At 40.0% G+C, this 18,962-nt stretch overlaps 1 protein-coding gene across 4 annotated transcripts in view; it reads left to right on the top strand.

Moving 5' to 3' along the window:
• Window positions 1-18,962, top strand: part of adamts6 (ADAM metallopeptidase with thrombospondin type 1 motif, 6) — a 51,050-nt gene that overhangs the window by 27,831 nt on the left and 4,257 nt on the right. For all 4 annotated transcript variants that reach the window (XM_034238832.1, XM_034238831.1, XM_034238829.1 and 1 more), the window contains exons 15-23: window positions 2,712-2,814; window positions 3,949-4,082; window positions 6,292-6,415; window positions 7,013-7,093; window positions 9,517-9,680; window positions 10,947-11,085; window positions 13,242-13,371; window positions 15,497-15,701; window positions 15,782-15,958. In XM_034238832.1, the coding sequence (XP_034094723.1) occupies window positions 2,712-2,814; window positions 3,949-4,082; window positions 6,292-6,415; window positions 7,013-7,093; window positions 9,517-9,680; window positions 10,947-11,085; window positions 13,242-13,371; window positions 15,497-15,701; window positions 15,782-15,958 (1,257 nt within the window). The remainder of the gene's footprint in view (window positions 1-2,711; window positions 2,815-3,948; window positions 4,083-6,291; window positions 6,416-7,012; window positions 7,094-9,516; window positions 9,681-10,946; window positions 11,086-13,241; window positions 13,372-15,496; window positions 15,702-15,781; window positions 15,959-18,962) is intronic.

Genomic DNA, 18,962 nt, shown 5'->3' with positions numbered 1-18,962 from the left:
TGACTGCTGAGCCTCCAGGTTTTTTCTCCTGTGGAACATGTTATCTTAGGAAAGGCTTTATAAGGAGCATGTTAGCTAGCAGCACTACACCGCCTTTACACTTTCTGACATGCTTTCTTCCTGGAACGCAGGACAGACGATGATAAAAACACACAGGCAGTTATTCAATATTCCCCCAGCAACTCTTGGGTTATCTGTCACTTAATAGTTCACATATTGTTTGTGACATTTCACTTGAGTCAACCATGATGACAGTTTCAGAGCATATTTTATGAAAAGCAATTCACCAAGTTTCTTTTTTTTTTTTTGAGGTCTGGAGCAAAGCTTTAAACAAATATTTAACATGGCTGCAAGTGGAGATCTCTGTTCAACTATTTCCAGGTGGGCTTTTTTTCACAAGGTGAAAATTGAAATAGTTAGGGCCCTGGTGGACATTTAACCGCAAGCCTTAAAAATAACAGCTGAGAGCAAGCACTGAGTGTTTTCTTTGGAAAACAAACAACATCCCCAACCACTATTTCATCACACTGACCACACCTTGTCTAGGGAAATGTGTTTGAGCGTGAGCACCAGATGTAGATACATTGACAAATGCAGCACTCACACACTTACATGCATAAATTGATGTTTATACCACAACTGTTTTTACATTGATCAGCAGTCAGATATCATTTGTTAATGGGGCCTCTCTCACTTCCTGTTGCTACTACATATTTCCTGTGGGAGGTAACTTTATATTATAAGGCTGTTATACATTGGCATAATGCTTCATGCAGTAGCTATTTAAAAAAGGAATCATCTTTCTGATTAGATTAAAGCCAATTTGTCTTGGACACAGTCAGATATGTTGGTTATAGTTGTCATTTTATTACAGGGGCAACCCAACAATTTGGCCATCACGGACATCTGTGCCAAATTTCTTGTTAAAACATCAAATGTTTCAAAATGTCTGTCGTAGACTGAATAACATCCCCAGAGTTATGGCTCACAGAAACAATTGTCTCTCAGCACAAACAAGAATACTAAAGTTATGTTATTAAAATGTTCTCGACTTGAAAAAGCTCCCACAGAGGGTTTGTAGCACACGTCATTACTAGTCAATTGACTTTGATCTGTTAAAAACAGTGGTGTTCCCCTTCACCTCTAGAGACTGGAGGAGATACAAAGTCGATCAATGAACCAAAACGTAATCGTCAACTATGTTGATAACTCATTGGTCATTTAAACCATTTGTTAAGAAGAACATTATCTTGTTCCAGCTTAAATGAATAAAACATGATAAATGAAGACTTGCTGCTGTCTTTTGGACTGATGCTTTAAGAAATAACTTTTGGCTCCACAGGATATTTGTAACTATTTTCTGGTATTTTATGGACAAAATGATTAATCAAAACATAATCATCTGGTTTATCCTAACTTGCAGCCCTACTGATGTGGTCTTAGTCTTTTTTTCCTCCTTCAAACACGTGTTTGAACATGTAAATCTCATTCGGCCGTGTTGTCATTTCAACACACACTTGTAATAATATTCTTCTGTCTCATCTGATTCCATCTGCATGTTTGATGTGCGAGTTTAAAGCTGCCATATTGGCAAAACACTTGAGTGGTAATGAAAATGGCCTTCCCCACGGCCGGCTCTGACGTCGAACACTTTCAGCATGTGAAATACAGCTTTGACCCAAGAGCTTTTATTTGTCCCGGGGGAGAGTGTTTTGGGGTTTCTAAGGACCTTTTCACACCAATAAAGTGTGTCTTTATACTTTTTCTTCTTTACCTCCTCTAACTGGAGTAACAAACACTCATGAAAACAAAACAAAAACCTTCCATATGTAAAACAAACTGTTCTCAATTAGAGATTCCAGGAAACAATGTGACATCCTTTTGCAGACTTTGTCCAGTTGTTAATAATAATGCTGTCAATGCAAATAAAAACTTCCCAGAATAAATAAAAAGATTTTGCAGATAATTCACAATTGGTCACAACTGCAACTCAAAATCTTAAAACCACTGTGCTTGCAAGTTTTTACTCCTTCACTCCAAATCATACTTTTTTCTGAACTTTTTTGAATGCATGCAGCAGATTTCTAGATTTATGGGAGGTATTTTCCACTCGTTCCAGTTATCCATCGGTTTCCATTAATTTTCTTATGACATGAAAATCAATTGGCAGACTCTTTTAACTTGTTTGAGTTGTGCAATCCATCAAAGTGAACATCAGTTCTGTTCTTTTTTTCAAAGTTACATAATCTTTGCTTTGTCATCCTGGCACTTAAATAGCAAATTGATTCAAAAAGTCTGTGCTGCTTCACTCAGTTTTTAATACTTAAATTATATTGGAAAATAATGTTGATGTCAATAACAACTAAAGAAAACAACTTCCAAGCCCCAGAATGACATTTATTTCACAAACATTAAAAACTATAAACAGCAAGTCTGTATCCAGCGACAAAACCATTTGTCAAAGACTATCCATGATTGGTGAAGCATGGAACATTAAGAAAAGGTTAGAAAAACAAAAGACTATGTTCAACAATCCAACAAGCATATTATCCATCTCAACTCAGTCTTTCCTTAACTCATCTCAAGCACATTTTATTAGTCTTTTATTAGATTTGTACATTATATGGAAATGATTTAAATGGTAAGCAGTCAGTTAAGTATACTTGACACTTGTATGCATCACAATTACTAAACATCCTTTTTATTTGCAGGCCTGCCTTGCAGGATCTCGTGATTTCCGAGAGAAGCAGTGTGCTGATTTTGACAAAATGCCTTTCCGTGGGAAGTATTACAACTGGAAGCCTTACACTGGTGGTGAGTTCAGGGACGGGTTGTTCCAGCTGTTTATTAAAATCCATGCCACAATATATTATTTAAAAAAAATACCGTAACTCGATAAAAAACTAATTTGTTCAGATTTTCTGCTAAATCTGAGCAAGCACATGCATCAACTTACACGGTGGAATTGTGTATGACATTGATATAAGAAGACATTACGATTCCATTACAAGACACTAAATCATCATATTGCATCATAGCTCAGCCATAAACTAGGGAGATGCTGATCTGATGCTGATCTGATGCAACCAGCTCTGCGTGCTGCGTGCTGAGCTGTGCAATTTTACTGTCATCCTTTTTTCTGTCACAAATGACAGTCTGCAGGCCGGTCTGTGTTGTGTACACAGTTAACACCAACAGTGTGAAGATTGTTTGAAAGGGTAGAGAATTCTTCAGATTGCTGCACACCGTGTTGTGTTCAAATATCTTTGCTCGTCTCCAGGTTCTGCTGCTTCTCCAACCTTGGAAATGTAAAATGTCTGAAAGCCGTCCTGACAGAAAAACTCTGGTCTAAGCAAGAATGGGGTGCAAATGCTATTGTACTATCTCATCCACTGGCAGGCGTTTATTAGTACATGCTTTGTGTCATTCTCCCCCTAAGTTCTGTCCTTGATGTCTGTAAATCATGGAAAATATCCACTTCACAAGAAAAAGTGATAAAAGTCGAAGCATGTAAACACGGCTTTAGTTTTCTTTCAGAGATGGGAAAGCTTAAGTTTGATCTCTTTTATCTCGGGGGTCTGTTTTGTCAAATCCATCACCTCCTGATTTAAAGGGCTCCGTGGGCTGCGAGCCGTCATGTTTAAACAGCAGATAACCTGCGTGTTGATGTCAGTGTAATTGTTGTTGGCAGACGGCGCTCTCTCTGTTGGAGTCGGTGTTACAGTGACGTCAGGTTTCCGTGGTTTTAGATCCGAGCACCGCTGACTTTCCTCCTCATGATTATTATTGTCAACAAGTCAAGAGGAGATCCCGGGGTTTGCTAGTCTCTATGTGTTGTTTATCATTCATCTCTGAGTTTCTCTATTGGCGTTCAGGTCATGTTGTCTGTGTGCAGGCTGAACTCTAGTTCACCATGAGCTCTGTCTGTGTGCACTCTGTGTAACCCAGGTGGTGTTAAGCCCTGTGCGCTGAACTGTCTAGCAGAGGGCTACAACTTCTACACAGAGCGCTCTCCTGCAGTCATAGACGGCACCCGATGTCAGGCTGACTCTCTGGACATCTGCATCAATGGAGAGTGTAAGGTAAGGCAGCAGAGCATGCTCAGACCTTATGTTGATTTGAAAGACTAAATCCACTCGATTAAAGATTTGCAAATGACTGTTTTAATATCTTTTATTGAGAAAAAATACAACATAGGTTAACCTGCGCTTTATTTTGTATATGCATACAACTTATACTGTAACTAAAGCTGTCAAAATAAAAGTTATTCTAATAAACCGTCGTTATTTTTTAACCACCACACTAACAACATTAGCAGGAAAGCTAATAAACTCAATCATGTTTGGTATGACTTAAATCATGGTTTAAAATCAGTGATAGCAAACTTAAAAAACCTAAAGATTTTTGTGGCGCTTTCAACCGCATGTGACAGTCCTCTTCAGAACATAGAGGTTAGCTGGAGGTAGTTGTTACCAATCGACATTAACTCCATAACCAGGTCACATGATGAACACTGAAGACTTTAAGATGTGGTTGAAAGCTCTGGTAATGGAAATATATTGAAAGAAAAACCTTTAGTATTTTTTTTTATAGCTTTACAATTGTTCAACTTCAATTGTTTAATTTTCTGTACATTTCTTTGATATTAGCTCACTAAGAATAGAATAAAATGACAGATGTTATAGTAATGCAAATTCGATATCAACAAAAGATCTGAAAACGTATTTAACTCTACATATGAACTATTTCCAGATACACATTTGTGATCAATCCTGTTTGATCAAAACAAAACAAGTGACATGTTAATGCAGTAACTGGCACTGTGCCAAATAGAATTCAGTATTATTATTGATTTGCTTGTGAAATGCAAGTCAGATACATTCAAAACATCATGCATCTCCTGCTCATAAATAATATAATTACAAACCACACGATGCCATTATCCTCAGTGGGGTTTTGTGATTTCTTTTAAACTTTTAACCTCTGATATTTTGTCAAATGACAGCTAAAGTAACATGTTAGCTGGGCAATTACTGACCAAGCAAGAGTTCCCTCAGCCTAAATGCCAGTTTATATCTTTGAAAGCACAGTTGACTAGATTACTGATAAACAAGACTGCCAAAGCAACATTCTCCAGTGAGGAACAATAAAGCTTTTGAGTTGCTGATGTGGCTTATTGTGATCAAATGTCTGGCATTGTTCTTTCTGACTCTTATCAGGGCTCTGCAGCCTCGACCAGAATTGTTTTTTTAGATAAATAAAACACAAAAATCATTGTTGTGATTGAATAATGATTTCATATATATTTGAAAAGGCTGATTTAATAACATTTTATTATTGGTAGGAGTTGGCAGTTACTGCTGTCTTTGTTTTCATGAGCATAAATCATTTTGTGCAGTTTTGTGTGGAGATGAGGGTTTTTGTGTGTTTTGTGAGATGCAGCTGAAATAACTTCTTGGTTCCTCGCTTTAAGTATTTGCTTTGACTTCCACGTGACCGTACAATTTGATTTCTGTTTGGCATGAACATGCAGTGTCTGTGCCAACAACATTAGTCTGATTTGAATATAAAAACACAACATGGTGTGTGTTTTAATGGGTAAAGAATTTCTAAGAGGTGGAATATTCCCCATCAAAGGAGCATTGCAGGTTTATTTCCAGCCTGAACCCTGCATTTGGTTTTATTTCAGAGGCTTGCACCCTCTGCTTTGATAAATCTCTAGAACACTGTCTGCTTGGAAAGCTATCAGAAACACTCAAAGCTGCGATGCTGTTTACGGGCGTTGGACAGACAGACAAAGAAAGAGATTATAACAGAGCAGACAGATAGTCATAAAGAGTTGAAAGAACAGAGAGATCTGAAGAAGCAGTGGACATGTAATCCTCCCAGGTGTATTGTCATACATGAACAAACATTTTAAAGACTGGAACTGTGTCCAAATCACTCCCTATGTACTCATAACTGCCATTTTATGGACGTTTTTGCTCTTCAAAAAACCTGTTGATCCTTTGTCTGTATCTTGTTTTAGTCCATAAAATGTCAAGAAATGGGAGAAAAGACCATCGCATTTTCTCAGAGCTATGCTAATATACATATTTAGTTTGACCAAAAGTCCAAAACCCAAAGCTATTCAATGTTCCATTATGATAGAGTAGACCTGTGAAATGTATTGCTTTAAAGACCATGAAGTCTGTGCTCTGAAATCTAACTTAGGGGATTCATGATAAAAAGGTTCTAGGTCCCATTTTTCAGTCTTCAAATAAAACACTGCATTCTCTGACTTCTTCAAAGCACGTGGGCTGTGACAACATCCTGAGCTCTGATGCTAAAGAGGATCGATGCCGTGTGTGTGGAGGGGATGGCAGCACCTGCGAGGCAACAGAGGGACTCTTCAACGAGTCTCTACCCAGAGGAGGTAAACATATCTGACTCCAGGCATTTTGATTATCAGGTTTCCTTTTTAATTTGAACTGGAGCTGTCAGGCTTGTTTGATTCACTCAGTGTGAAAAGAGGTCCAGACATTTTCTTTTGATGACCACATGTGACAAACAAAATAACTCATCGTCCTTATGGGTAAGCAGCTTTTGTGCATAACATCCCTTAAGCCAGGAAGATAATCTCTCAAGGAAATGTGCCTTTTTTGTGGTCTTTGTCACCCACAGAGAAAAGCATATGCTTTTGGCTTTTTAGAGTCATGGGGACAGATTGTTTTTCCCATTAATTACATCATGGAATGAAGAAATCAGGAGGACAGATAGGGACTTGCTGTTGGCTGTAGCCTGAGGATGTCTATAGACAGCAGGAGAGAGAGAAAACATATTTCTCCTTCTATGGTATGGCTAGTAAACCATCTAAAAATACTGTGTGTCCGTGTTTGACTGTTTAAAAAAAAAGGAGGGGACTGTTTTGTCCTCCTGATTTGTCCTTTTTGGGTGGTTTGGATTTATTCTATATGTACTCCCTTTGAGTGGGAGAAACACAACCTCAACTCTCCGTGTCCTTTTCTTCCAGGCTACATGGAGGTGGTTCAGATCCCAAAAGGATCGGTTCACATCGAGATCAAAGAAGTTGCCATGTCGAAGAATTACATTGGTAAGTGAAGGCCTCCATATGATCAAGTCACATTTATAACCAGATTCATATTGAATTGTATAAGCTCTATGTATGTCGGTTTGCCCACCCCTTTAGTCCAGGCTTACATATCTCAGCAACTACTGGATGGATTGGCAATACATTTGTTCCAAGCATTCATTTTACCCAGAGGATAAACCCTACTGACTTTGGTGATGCACTAATTGTTCCTGTTGTGCCAGGTTGTCATTCTAATTGTTTTCTTTGTGAAATAACTCAAAATCCATTAGATAGATTGCCTGGTACATATATTCATGGTGCCCAGAGGATGAATCCTAATGTCTTACTTTATCAGTGACATGTCCTGTAGCACCATTAGCTGGGAAAACAGTAAGCCATCCAGGTAAACATCTCATCATCTACTAAATAGATTGACATGTATTTTTGTACAGACATACTGTGCATGGTCTTAAAAGGATCAAACACACTAACTTACCCTGACATTTCCTTTAGCGCCACCACAAGGGCAACATTTGTCTTTTTAAGTGTATGACTGGAAAGTGTTTGATGGATTGCCATGACATGTGGTACATCTGCCCAGAGGATGAACCCTAATTACTTTGATGCTATGTCCTTTAGTGCCATTAGCTTGGAACAAATATCCACTATCCAGCTTTTGTGCAGATATCTCTGAAGCAGACTGACTTTGATGACCCCTGACTTTTCTTCTTTCCTCACCTTAACTCCCATATTTGTAGTTTTAAGTTAAATGTCTTTACAACTTTGAGATGGATTGCCACGAAATTTGGTTCAGACATTCATGTTCCCCTCAGGGTGATTATCCACTTCAGTTTATGACCAAATACCTGCAAAACTACCGACAGCTGTACTCTAACCTGTTGGTGAACATGGTAAACATGACATGCATTTAGCTCAAAGCACCATTCTGTTTAAGTGGAGTCTCACACAGGCACTAGTGTTGCTCTCCAGTCTTCTTTCACTTCACTATCAATCCACAAGTCTCAGTAGAAGTTCAGTACAGTGTGATGAATTGGCAATTTTGACATCAAGCTGTTTCATATTATCTGTTCAGTTCTGTGTCAACCACATCTCCAGGGATTTCCTCGCGTCTTTGTCAAGAGAAAATTAGAGAGATGCCATCGTTAAATCTCCTGTTGCCTAATGTAAAGCCATAAAACAGAGTCTATAAAAACTCTGAGTCCTAACACATGTGATGGCTCTCCTGGCACCAGACTTATCCGCTCTGTTCCAGACTAAACAAAACTATTTGCAAACACTGGCCGAGACGGACTCAAAACAATCAAACAACCGGATTCAATTAAGCCTGCTCTGTGTCTTTTCATTAACGAGAGAAAGACATGTGACAGCGTGTTGAATTTATAGCGGATGGTGTTGATGGAGGGCTTAAGTTACACTTTGAACCGCAGAGCTGCATCAGATTTATAGGGCCGTGGTGACAGCTGCCTGGTCCACAAGGATTATAGAGGATATGATGTCTATATATCAAAGTTTAAAGAGTGCAATTTTGGCTATTGTGTTGGACTACATTTTCCATTCCAAGCAATCTGTAAATTTCTTATGAATTTCATGTGGGACCCGAGAGATAAAGATAATATTGTTCTTCTGCAGCATTGTCTGAGTCCTTGCTATTTAGGTCAGAGTAGTTTCCTTTCTTTTTTTGTTAAATAAAAGCAGAAACTAAGTGAATATAAATATAGAGACTGGGATGCCTGTGGAGACTTGTGTAAACTGCACTGTTCAAAATAACAAAATGCTCACAATAAGTGCCAGATGTGTAGAAAATGGATTCATCTCTAAGAGCATTGTGATATTTTAAAGAGGAGTTAACAATTGTTCGAGGGGGGGGGGGGGGAGAGGGGAATCTGCAGAGCACGAGCCAGAGAGACAGAAAAGTGAATAGTTGGATCATTTCTCCTGAATTTGGCCCCATTTCAACGCACAGAAAGTGGATATTTCAGATCTGTTGTGCTTGGAGACCAGCTTTTGTTTTGACAACCAGACAAAGTGGTATTCATAAGATTCGTCCTGGCTTTCACCTGAAGTGTGTTTTCTTTCTCTTTCTAAATTAGACGTATGTACATGTCGGTGCACGTGAAAAGTCTGCAAACACAGTGTGTGTGCAGGCACGAGTGTGTGTGTGTGTGTGTGTGTGTGTGTGTGTGTGTGTGTGTGTGTGTGTGTGTGTGTGTGTGTGTGTGTGTGTGTGTGTGTGTGTGTGTGTGTGTGTGTGTTTCTGTTCAGAAAGTTGTCAGTGACATCAGGGAGGCTGAAAAAGATGATGATGAACGACAGCAATGACATGACAGCGAATTATTGTCTCCACCTGTTGTCCCCGCTACTGTTCCTGTCTGCTTTTGATTTAATCTTTCTGAAAACATGACTTGTTTTCTGTGATTACTCAGCTCTGAAATCTGAAGTGGATGATTACTACATCAACGGAGCGTGGACCATCGACTGGCCCAGGAAGTTTGACATCGCAGGGACGGCCTTCCACTACAAGAGACCGACCGATGAACCGGAGTCTCTAGAGGCGCTGGGTGCTACCACTGAAATCCTGTTTGTCATGGTAATAAATTATATTTTATTGAAAAGAATGAACTTTGAAAAAAACATTGAATGCGTGGAAATCACATTTGAATGCAATAGTGTTACAAAGATGGTATTGTAAATGTTATCCCCTACTGTGATCCCGTTTTCTTTTCAATATTCCTATACGTAGAAACAAAGGACTCAAACTGGAACGGATTCCTTTGGGTCGTTTTTTTGTTAACACATCCAGCTGTTACAGATTAACATTATCATTCTTTTTTAATAATTACACATTTTCCGCATATATTCCGAGAAATACAGACTGCTGGAATGCTCCACTATGTTCACCAGATATTCTCAAACTGTGCCTGTCTACTATATGCTGCTGATCAAGTAGTGTAGAGTGGTTTTTAGAGCCTTGTTCTCTAAAGTATTATGCTATGCAAGCAGTGAGAGTGAATCGATAAAGTCAAGTTCTGTTCCTTACAGAACCATGGGCTGAAACTCACAACAAAACTCCAATATATAGCATATTTAGGTTTAGGTTTTAACTACCAGTAGGGTCATCACTAAGAGAGACACCTTCAGACATTTTTTCTGAAGGTGATAATGTAAATGAAAGCCCTTGAATGATGATCTAGGTTGAATCATTTCATATTTTGTCAGTTTATCACTGCATGCAGAACATCAGAAAAACCTATGGAAACTTGGATTAATGAAATAACTCAACTTTTTCTGTGCATTTCATTGTGTATGTATGCTGCTGTTCTGAGTACACTGAAACATCTGGCTTCCAACCTTAGATGACCATCAACCACCAGTTTTGGGGTTTGGATCTAGTTATATGTGGATATTATTGAAAAAGAACTGTGTTACTTGATTTGGAGAGCATGTGTGTTGTGTTTGCTCGTTTATGTCAAGTTCTTTTTTAAAATAGGTTCCGTTAATGTGAGGCAACTAAGCAATTTCTTGTCGTAATACTCGGTGGTTTCTGCCTGACATGAATGCTGAAAATACCAGACCACACAGCAATACTGGAATAGACGAGCAGCTAGCCACTCGACCGCTAGCCATTCCTCTGCGGCTTGCAAAGCCTGACTCCCCTCAGGCTCCATCTGCATCCAGAGGACTAATATAAACCCACCAAAACCTCACTGATCCCAACTGTTCAAACTGCATTTAAATACAAAATAAATCAGTTTTACATTGGTTGAAATGAATGTGTAATGTCAATTCTACTAAATGTCTTCTCATGCGACTTGTCTCTCCTGTCCTCACCTTGTGTTTGCTGCTTCCTCTGCAGGTCCTCCTCCAGGAGCAGAACCTGGGGATACGCTACAAGTTCAACGTGCCCATCCAGCGCACAGGGAGTGGGGACAACGAGGTGGGCTTCTCCTGGCACCACCTGCCCTGGTCTGAATGCTCTGCTACCTGCGCTGGAGGTGAGTCAGCACTGCGAGCCTCTGCTTCTCTGGACTTTAGATTATAACAGAAACATAGCGCTAGACTTTTCCATTTTCAAACTGTAGCGATCAGATCCACTTTAAATTGACACACAAAGGTTTAAATGTACTGTTAAGGCATAATTGTTATCTTTAAGTCATATATCGATCATAACTTTGTGTCATTTTTAACAAAGTAAACATGCGAAGTAAATGCAATTTAATGTGCATTTTAATCCACACCTTTAAGCAATTATTAGGATTTGGTGGCACGTAAGCCACTCAATCAAATGCCATTAAATCAGATGTAATTGAAAGAATGCCTCTCAAAAACTCAAACAAACGGACATAATGGGGAAAAGTTTATGTAAATATGGCATTTATGTTTATTAAATGTATTAAATTAAGAAATGTTACTATGTTCTCATTGCTCCACACAGATAATCTTACTTTACTCCTGTCAAGTGTCAAATACAGAAACACTCCTATTTCAACAATATTTCTTGTCTTACGTGCTTTTTATTATATTTTTAAACCAATATGAACATTTTAATCATTATTTTAAGCAGTTCAAGTTTTGATTTATAAAACTTGTAATAAAGTACTACTACTTCTGCTGAGCTCCATCGGGCAGATGCTTTTCTTTTTATAGCACTCATAGCATTTTGGTATTAAACAGCATAACAGACTGTGGGTGTTTCAATTATTTGTGAACATTTCTAGCCTTCTCAAATATGTAATACTTCATATCTTGTGTGTGTGTGTCCTTCTGTAAATCTTCCCTAACCAATAATTACACAAATGCTGAAGAGCAGTGTGAGGAAACCCAGTATCATAATTTGCAATGGCTTTCCCAAATCATTACTCTGTAGCCAGAGACTCAGCCCTCTTAATAAATTCAATATGTATATTTTCCGTATTTTAGCCAGAGAAATGAATATGGTGTAATTTATGTGAATGAGCTGCTCTGCATAGCTTCTGGTTTACCAGCGCTGCACACAGATACGAACCACTCTTCCAGAGCGCTTGTCCTACAAAGTCAAACATTCAAAATCTGAAACCGCAGTGAAATGTTGACCACGGCCTCAAGAATGACTAAACCAAACGCTTTAGCCCAAAAGCAATGGGTTTCATGTAACAATAAATAGTGTTTCTTCCCAGTTGTCAAGTGTGGCCTGGACAGGTTTGTAATATTTTGTAAAAGCATGACTGAATAAGCATGTGGCTTTCTCACAGGAAGGATTTCCAATTCAAAAGCAGAAGTTTTAAATCTCTTCCTTAGAACGCACACATGTTCCTTCCAGTCCTGTAAACATGCTTTTGCATTGTTGATTCAAACGATCTGATTTGTGTCTCTGTTCGCTCTGTAAAAGGTTATTCAATCAGGCCCCCATTCGATACAGCTAGCTTGGCTAATCATGACGCATTGTTGAATATATCACCACAGCAATAAACTCTATGAAAAACACCTTCTGACAGCCTTACAACCAAAACCCTTTCACCCCATGTGCACTGCTCCTCCAAACTGTATTTCACTGCAAGCTCAGATGGGTAGATGTTCTATACTTCACACACACACACACACACACATACACACACACACACACACGCACACGCACACGCACACGCACACGCACACGCACACACACATCCATATCTCATTACATCTGCCAGACAAGTCTGCTGCGGGATATGTCCCACGAGGGCCAAAAGAGACCCTTTCCAAGTTGGTATGGCATACACATGCACACAAACACACACAGTGCATGCACACACACACACACACACACACACACACACACACACACACACACACACACACACACACACACACACACACACACACACACACACACACACACACACACACACACACACACACACACACACACACACACAGTGGGAGGTGTGACACCGATACGGTAGCCCTCACTCTCTCCATTAGGAGCCAAAGTAAAGAGCTCCCTGCTCTGTAAATGTGATTTGCCAAGATATCCTGCAAAGAATCAGGAATTTACATGTCTGGATTTACTACAGACTGAAAGCGATACCATCTCCGCTCAAACACAGCGCTCAACACGACACTCGGCCTCCATGTTTCTGATGTTTTTGAGCTCTGTGCTGCCTTATTGATCAGTGTGTTTCCTCCTTGTTAGGTTCCCAGAAGCAGGAGGTGGTGTGTAAAAGGCTGGATGACAACTCAGTGGTGCAGAACAGCTACTGTGACCCAGACAGCAAACCCCCAGAGAACCAGAGAGACTGCAACACTGAGCCGTGTCCTCCAGAGTACGTAACAACAGTCTTGATTATTGGCATTATCAAGTTTTGTGTGAAAAATATGGGCAATTAGTAGAAAATATGAATAACAAGTTCAGCAGGGCCAAGGTTACATCTTAAGGTCCAACGGTTCAAAACCAGCCATTTACAGCCATATAAAACAGCAGTTTATTGTTGCATATCACAAGGTGGAACCAGAGAATGTTTGGCACTTTTGCATGATACATGAATATCAAAATGATCTGTGTCAGGTGATGATTCTCTGTAGTTTGCTCACAACGAGCTACACACTTAATTACACTTAGACATTTGATCCATTGTTAATATAAAAATACTGAGAAAAGCAGCTTTTCTCTTTCTCTGCAGTTCATTCTTTCAAAAAGAAAAATCGTCCATGAAAACGAGACTGACTCAGGATATTATATCACCTTCAATGAGGCCTACTTTTTGAAGTGTGTTTGGAACAAAATAATAAAATAAAAAGACCGTGATTTATAGCTTCATATGTTAACTATTTTCAGTGTTTGCCTCGTGCCAAAAATTAGAGCCTTGAAAATGACCACCTGTGTTTGATTGTTTTGGCTTCACTACCGACCCTGGGGGGGGGGGGGGGTAACACACGTGTACAGGTGCAATATGAACTAGTGTTTGGGGGCCAAATGTCTGCAACACTGAAGCTAGAAAAGTCAGACTAATTTCAATCCTATATGGAGAAAAGGGGATTAAATGCATCAGGGTTGATCAGTTGATCAGTTTCTCTGTGTATGAAACTGTATGTCTTTCAGGCCAAAAAAGCTCATAGTATCGTCAATGTACTTTATAAGTGGTCATTTGTTTTCATACATTTAGACTTCAGTCTCGGGTTATTTATTTTCACATCTGTATTCAGTAGACGCAGACTCCGTGCTATCTCATTTATTTTGATTAGTACTTGAAGGCTATTGCAGTGTGTGACTTAAACTGTGTGTGTGTGTGTGTGTGTGTGTGTGTGTGTGTTGAGTTACGCATGACATTTGTGTCTATTAGAGAGGCAAACACCCTCCGCAGCCTCACGACGGGCCGAATAAGTCCACGTAAACACTATTGTTTTAGAAAAGCCGGGGTTTTATGGGCTCGCGTAATGAAAGCTAACACAGATGTTTGAACACGTCGTTAATTCTGTATACATTCCTTCAGATGATGTAATATCTCACAAGCTGGATGTGTTTGGAGGGCAGTTTTATGATATCAGCTCTGAAGTGTGTAGACAGAGGGTCTCATTTTTCTGGAGGTCAAAAGCTCAGAGGCATGGCACAAACAGGGCGGTCACTTATCTGCCAGATCACAAGAGTTTAACTGCAACAATTATTTTTTAATGAGTGATAACATTTTCAAATTAAGACATTTTGTCCAGATGTTGGTCTTCGTTTTGTCGTGTTGCTACAATACTTCCCCAAGCAACTCTAAAATGTTGTGGCTGTTATAGATAAAATACAATAATTATCTTTATTTCCAAGAGTTAAATAAGAATATCGATAATGCTTGTGCGATAGGTAAGGAAGTAGAGTTACTCACACCTGTTTTCCGAGCCAAGTTACACTAAATCTACCTTTTGATTGGTCGAATAAGCCTGCTAAGGTTGAAACTTAAATAATAAAGGTTTGAAAACTACACTTTGAGATGTATTATCCCAAACAAATGTACAGTTGATCACATTACAACCAACCAATTGATAAATAGTGAAAACATACAAACTTTTTTTCAAAACCTGACATAAAGAAAGTAAAGAACATTTATCTGGAAAACTAAGTATTGATTCCTTTCAGCAAAAGAGGTCAATATTCTCTAAATATTGTTAAAACACAACAAGCTGTAGTCCGAGCTATGGATGCACTGTGTTTCAGTCGTTATGGAAAGGTTACTGAGGTCGGATGTCCTGTGAAATGTTGCTGCACTGCCCTTTTAGTAATCCAACTTTGATAAAGTCACCCAAATGTTCAGAAGCATAATGTGATTTCACACTGACATTATCAAAATCCCTTTTCTAATTAGGTAACCACAGGAATGATAACACACTGGTACTCAGAGGAACAACTTACTGTACTCACTGTGTGCTTTGTTTTTTCTCTTTTAACTCAAATGTACTCTCCTGCAGGTGGTTTATCGGGGACTGGTCGGAGTGTGGGAAGACATGTGACGGCGGGATGAGGACGAGGACGGTTTTGTGCATCAGGAAGATCGGCCCTGCTGAGGAGGAGACACTTGAGGACACACACTGCCTGACTCACCGACCTATCGAACGAGAGTCCTGCAACAACCAGTCCTGCCCGCCAAAGTGGGTCACTCTGGATTGGTCGGAGGTAAGATAATGCTCTGAAACTAACTTTAGCTCAGAGTGCCGTCAAAGATGTGCTCCTTACACCTTCTCCTGTCTCTTCAGTGTACTCCTAAATGTGGCCCCGGCTTTAAGCACCGCATCGCCTTGTGTAAGAGCAGCGACCTCACCAAGACCTTCCCCCCCGCACACTGCCCGAGCCACAACAAACCTCCGGTCCGAATCCGCTGCAGTTTAGGACGATGTCCCCCTCCTCGCTGGATCCCTGGTGAATGGGGACAGGTAAGATGGCACTTCCATGATTTTTAACTTATATTAACAGACGTCTTTTGTAACTCTAGCATTTCCAAGGCGTTTTATTGTTGGTGCCGCTCTCTCAAAAACACCCAGGTCACCTTCTGTTTTACTAAGAGTATTTAGGGAGAATTTTGTGACTTGTGACAAAATACATAATTCTACAAAATAACATATTTGACATATATTGAAATGTGTTATTCTGTTATTACAATGCTGCAGCACATGTTTTGTTTGCCAGTACAGGGACTTTCCCTCTTCTCTTTCCATGCATGCAGGAAGTCTCTTCTTCTCTGCAAACATTGCAACCACTAAGCTTCATGCAAATGAACTTGCAATGATGTTGCCAATATGCAAAGGCTTTTGGACGTAGTGCTAGCTACTTTTTTATTGTAAAATAGTTGGCAACACTGCCTAGGATGCACTTCATTTTGTTTTCCACAGCTATTTTCACACTGTCTGCCATTTCCATTACTGGGGAAGCATAGTGAGACTCTTTGGTGGTGGAGATAGCTACCGATAGCTCCTGTGGAAAACAGAAAGCACTATTTTCTACAGCACCTATATTGGGAAATCAACATTGCCAAGTAACAAGTGAAAGCAAAAAAGCTTTTTAGCACTTTAAACATGATCTAAGTGAGCTTCCCAAACAACAGTATGCTGGTTAATCCTTTAAAAGGATAGCTCGAATGCCTAAAAGCCAAAAGATGCACTGATGGATCCCATGTGTTGGTGAATGGTTAATATCATTTACACCTGGATGACATACTAAGCAGGCCTGTGACGTGTGTGTGCCTGCGTAGGAGCTCTGTTTGTGTGTTTGGGTCCAAGTGCTCCAGCGGGCCTGCAGTGTGTGATCAGTGGCAGTAATATCCTCCTGGCTGTTTGAAGTTTATCTCTGCCTCAGACCAGGCCTCTCGATCACTTCCAGGAAACAAGATTTAGAGGAATACCGAGGAGTAGCTTTCTCGGGTTCACCGTGACATGACTTAGTGAGCTCCGCAAAGCTGTTGAACACTTTACAACACAGCTGACTCATGTAGGTGAGGGGGACGCCAAAAACACGTGCGTCAGAGAGGGATGAACGCACAAAAATATGGCTTGTTCTTTTGGTAGGGATTTGTTGGGAATTTTTGTGTAAAAGTGGAATTTTAAACAGTGGGCCCTGATGTTCAGAGGATGGTCGGTGGAGCTGATTTAATTTAATTTCAAACCTTTATTTAACGAGATTGGTCCCATTGAGATCATAGATCTCTTTTTCAAGGGAGACCTGCAGCATATAGGTTCCACATGAAACATAAAACAATAAAGGACATCATACATTATATTTACAGGATACATTTACATAGTTATAGACATTTACAATGTCATAGTTTGAGCCCCTTGGGGTCAGAGGTTAAGAGTCAGGCAGTCTAGGTTACAGCTCTCCCTTGGCTTCTCCTCCTAATGGCCACATGTGTGTTCACTGACTTCAAAAACACATCTTTAGGATTCGATCAATAGCAATAACAGTCGTAAACAAAGCAAAGCTGACTGATAACCTCAGCGTGGGCCATCAAACAGCCGAGCAGGGGTTAATACCTCGGAGAGCAACAGCTTGGGTCTGCTCTGACACAGCACTTTCTCATGCACTGCAGATGTGTGTGTGTGTGTGTGTGTGTTTGCAACCCTGTCCCTCGGCCTCCACCTCCTCTTTTTTTTTTGTTGGCTTTAATTACAAGCTTGGTCCTCTCTGCCCCGGTCCCTCAAAGCGTCAGAAAGGGAAGATTGTTGCCAGCTACCGAGCTTCTGGTCTCCCAAGGCCAAAAGGTCACTGGTTCAAATCCCACTTAAGTCGCACCATTGACGTACACCATCTGTCATGGCCGGCAGCGGGTCCTTAATAAAGACTCTCTAATTGGGAAGGGATGACATGCAGGCTCCCTGATCTGAGGCAGTCAGAGAGGATCATTGAAGGTGACAGAAAGCCCGGTAGTTCTCTCATCAGTGGGGGGGGTGAGCTTTTGTTGATGGCTGGGTTCATATCACACACTCGTACTGTACACGCGCACACACATAGTGCTGGCAAACAGGTGTGTTGTTGCCCAGTGCTTTCAAGGTGGAGTTAATATGAAGATTCATTAGAAGCTTGTGTTTTGGCATCTTGTTTTTGCAGTCTTTCTTCTTTTATAAAAGGGTTTTATTGGCCACCCATAGAACCAATTTAAGTTTTTATTAGAACTAGCACATTTATGGAAGTCAGGTGCACAATACGAGAAGCTTTTTCATGTGTTAACAAATGTTTTGTCCCTTAGTTCTGTGGCCAAGGTGAGTCCATCGTCATTTTTCCTAAACCTAGAAAATCAAGCCAGAATGACCATATGCCAGAGGAGGCTTCTTAAAGGTTGTTTTTATTAGGATGCATCAACAGTGATTACTCCATTGTTGTGGAGATCTCCTTGTAAACAAATCCTTAATAAGACTCCAGTACTAGGAATGATCCAACAACAGGATCAGCAGTTGCAGCAGCACTGCTTTCCGCCAGATTGGTGCAATCTGCGTCTAAGATTGTACTCATCCCAGTTATAACTCTCAACATAGATATGATGCTGATTTTTAGATAGAGGTTGACTTGCGCTTTGTGAGGATTTCATTATCCTTAGGCAATAAACATCCATAAATCTACTCCAGATATTTGTAGTTATGGCACTTTTTGCTGGTAGCACTTAAAAGATGTGTCCTTTTAATTAAATCTGAATCATCCCCCTCGTCTCCTTCAGACGTGCACACTTTTCGAAGCTCAGCTTGTAGTCTTAAAAGTGAACTTCCTCATGAGAAACAATCAATCAAAGAGTACATTTTCACTCTGTCTGTTTCTCTGTCTGTCCTTGCACTCACAAAAACATGGAAAAACCTCTCTAGCAACTCTGACCTATTAGCTCTGGGAACAAAGTCACTGACATGCAGCCAGCTGAGTCAAACAAAGGGGAAGGTGACTGCTCGCTTCCTGCAT

Source organism: Gymnodraco acuticeps, unplaced genomic scaffold (genome assembly GCF_902827175.1).
Source record: "Gymnodraco acuticeps unplaced genomic scaffold, fGymAcu1.1, whole genome shotgun sequence".
Classification (NCBI taxonomy): domain Eukaryota; kingdom Metazoa; phylum Chordata; class Actinopteri; order Perciformes; family Bathydraconidae; genus Gymnodraco; species Gymnodraco acuticeps.
Note: the sequence above shows the minus strand (reverse complement) of the source record. Positions and strands in the feature narration are given on the sequence as shown.